Source organism: Podospora anserina, chromosome 3 (genome assembly GCF_000226545.1).
Source record: "Podospora anserina S mat+ genomic DNA chromosome 3, supercontig 2".
Taxonomy (NCBI): Eukaryota; Fungi; Ascomycota; class Sordariomycetes; order Sordariales; family Podosporaceae; genus Podospora; species Podospora anserina.
The window spans coordinates 1,935,686-1,936,543 of record NW_001914856.1 but is presented as its reverse complement, the minus strand read 5'-3'; the positions used below and the strand labels follow the sequence as shown (position 1 = coordinate 1,936,543).

Below are 858 nucleotides of genomic sequence, written 5' to 3'. Positions count from 1 at the left end.
GGTATCTCCCAGATCCAAAGAAGACCAGGAAGCGCGCATCCGCCTCATCGAAAAGCACCTCAAGGCAGAGAAGCAGCTTACCACCACCCTCGAAGAGGCCTTGACTGACCTGGAGAGGCAGCAGCTGGCGATGAGGGCGGATTGTGACGCCTGGAGGAGAAGGGCGCAGGAGCTGGAGCAGGAGATTAAGGACCTGAAGGAGAAGCCGCAGCAGGATAACAGGTGGAGTCTGCAGCAGGTGGAGGAGGAGAGGAGGAAGAGGAGGGATGCCGAGATTGCGAGGGCGCATTTGGAGGAGAGGATGAACACGATTAGCAAGAAGAAGAAGAAGGGGAGCCTGAATTGCTTTTAGAGGGGGCAAGGACGGCAGGGGACTGGCGGTGTTGGTGGTGTTTGGAATGTGATGAAGAGGGTTTTGGTTGCGGGGTTGGTGGTGGTGTGGTTGGTGGTTATTGGGGTGCTGGCTTTGGTTGTGAAGGGGTTGTGGAGGGTGGTTGGGGGAAGAGAGGAAGAATGAGTTGTGTGGGAGTGTGTGTGGTTGTGTCAGTCATGGCCTTTCAATCTTATGATGTGGATGTCCGTTTTTATGTCCCTTTTTTTTTTTTTTTTTGCTTTTATTTCTCCACCGCCTTTTTTTCTTCTTTTTTTTCTTTTGCACAGCTTTATTTTTTAACTTTGTCTTCTCTGATTCCCCCTTTTATTTTACTTTACTGTTCTTATTTTTATTTTTATTCTCTCTTCTTTTCTTGTCTATTTTTGAACAGGGACACATCACTTTGGTTGTTGGTTTGGTTTGGTTTTTGTTTGGATGAATAACTTGTTCCTTGTGCTTGCGAAAGGGAATTGGAATGGGAATGG

At 47.9% G+C, this 858-nt stretch overlaps 1 protein-coding gene across 1 annotated transcript in view; it reads left to right on the top strand.

Moving 5' to 3' along the window:
* Nucleotides 1–352, top strand: part of PODANS_3_7390 (uncharacterized protein) — a gene marked incomplete at both ends in the record, with an annotated part of 5,539 nt that extends 5,187 nt beyond the window's left edge. Inside the window, one exon of the mRNA XM_001909507.1 lies at nucleotides 2–352. Within this exon, the coding sequence (XP_001909542.1) occupies nucleotides 2–352 (351 nt within the window). The remainder of the gene's footprint in view (nucleotide 1) is intronic.
* Between the last annotated feature and the right edge of the window lie 506 nt (nucleotides 353–858).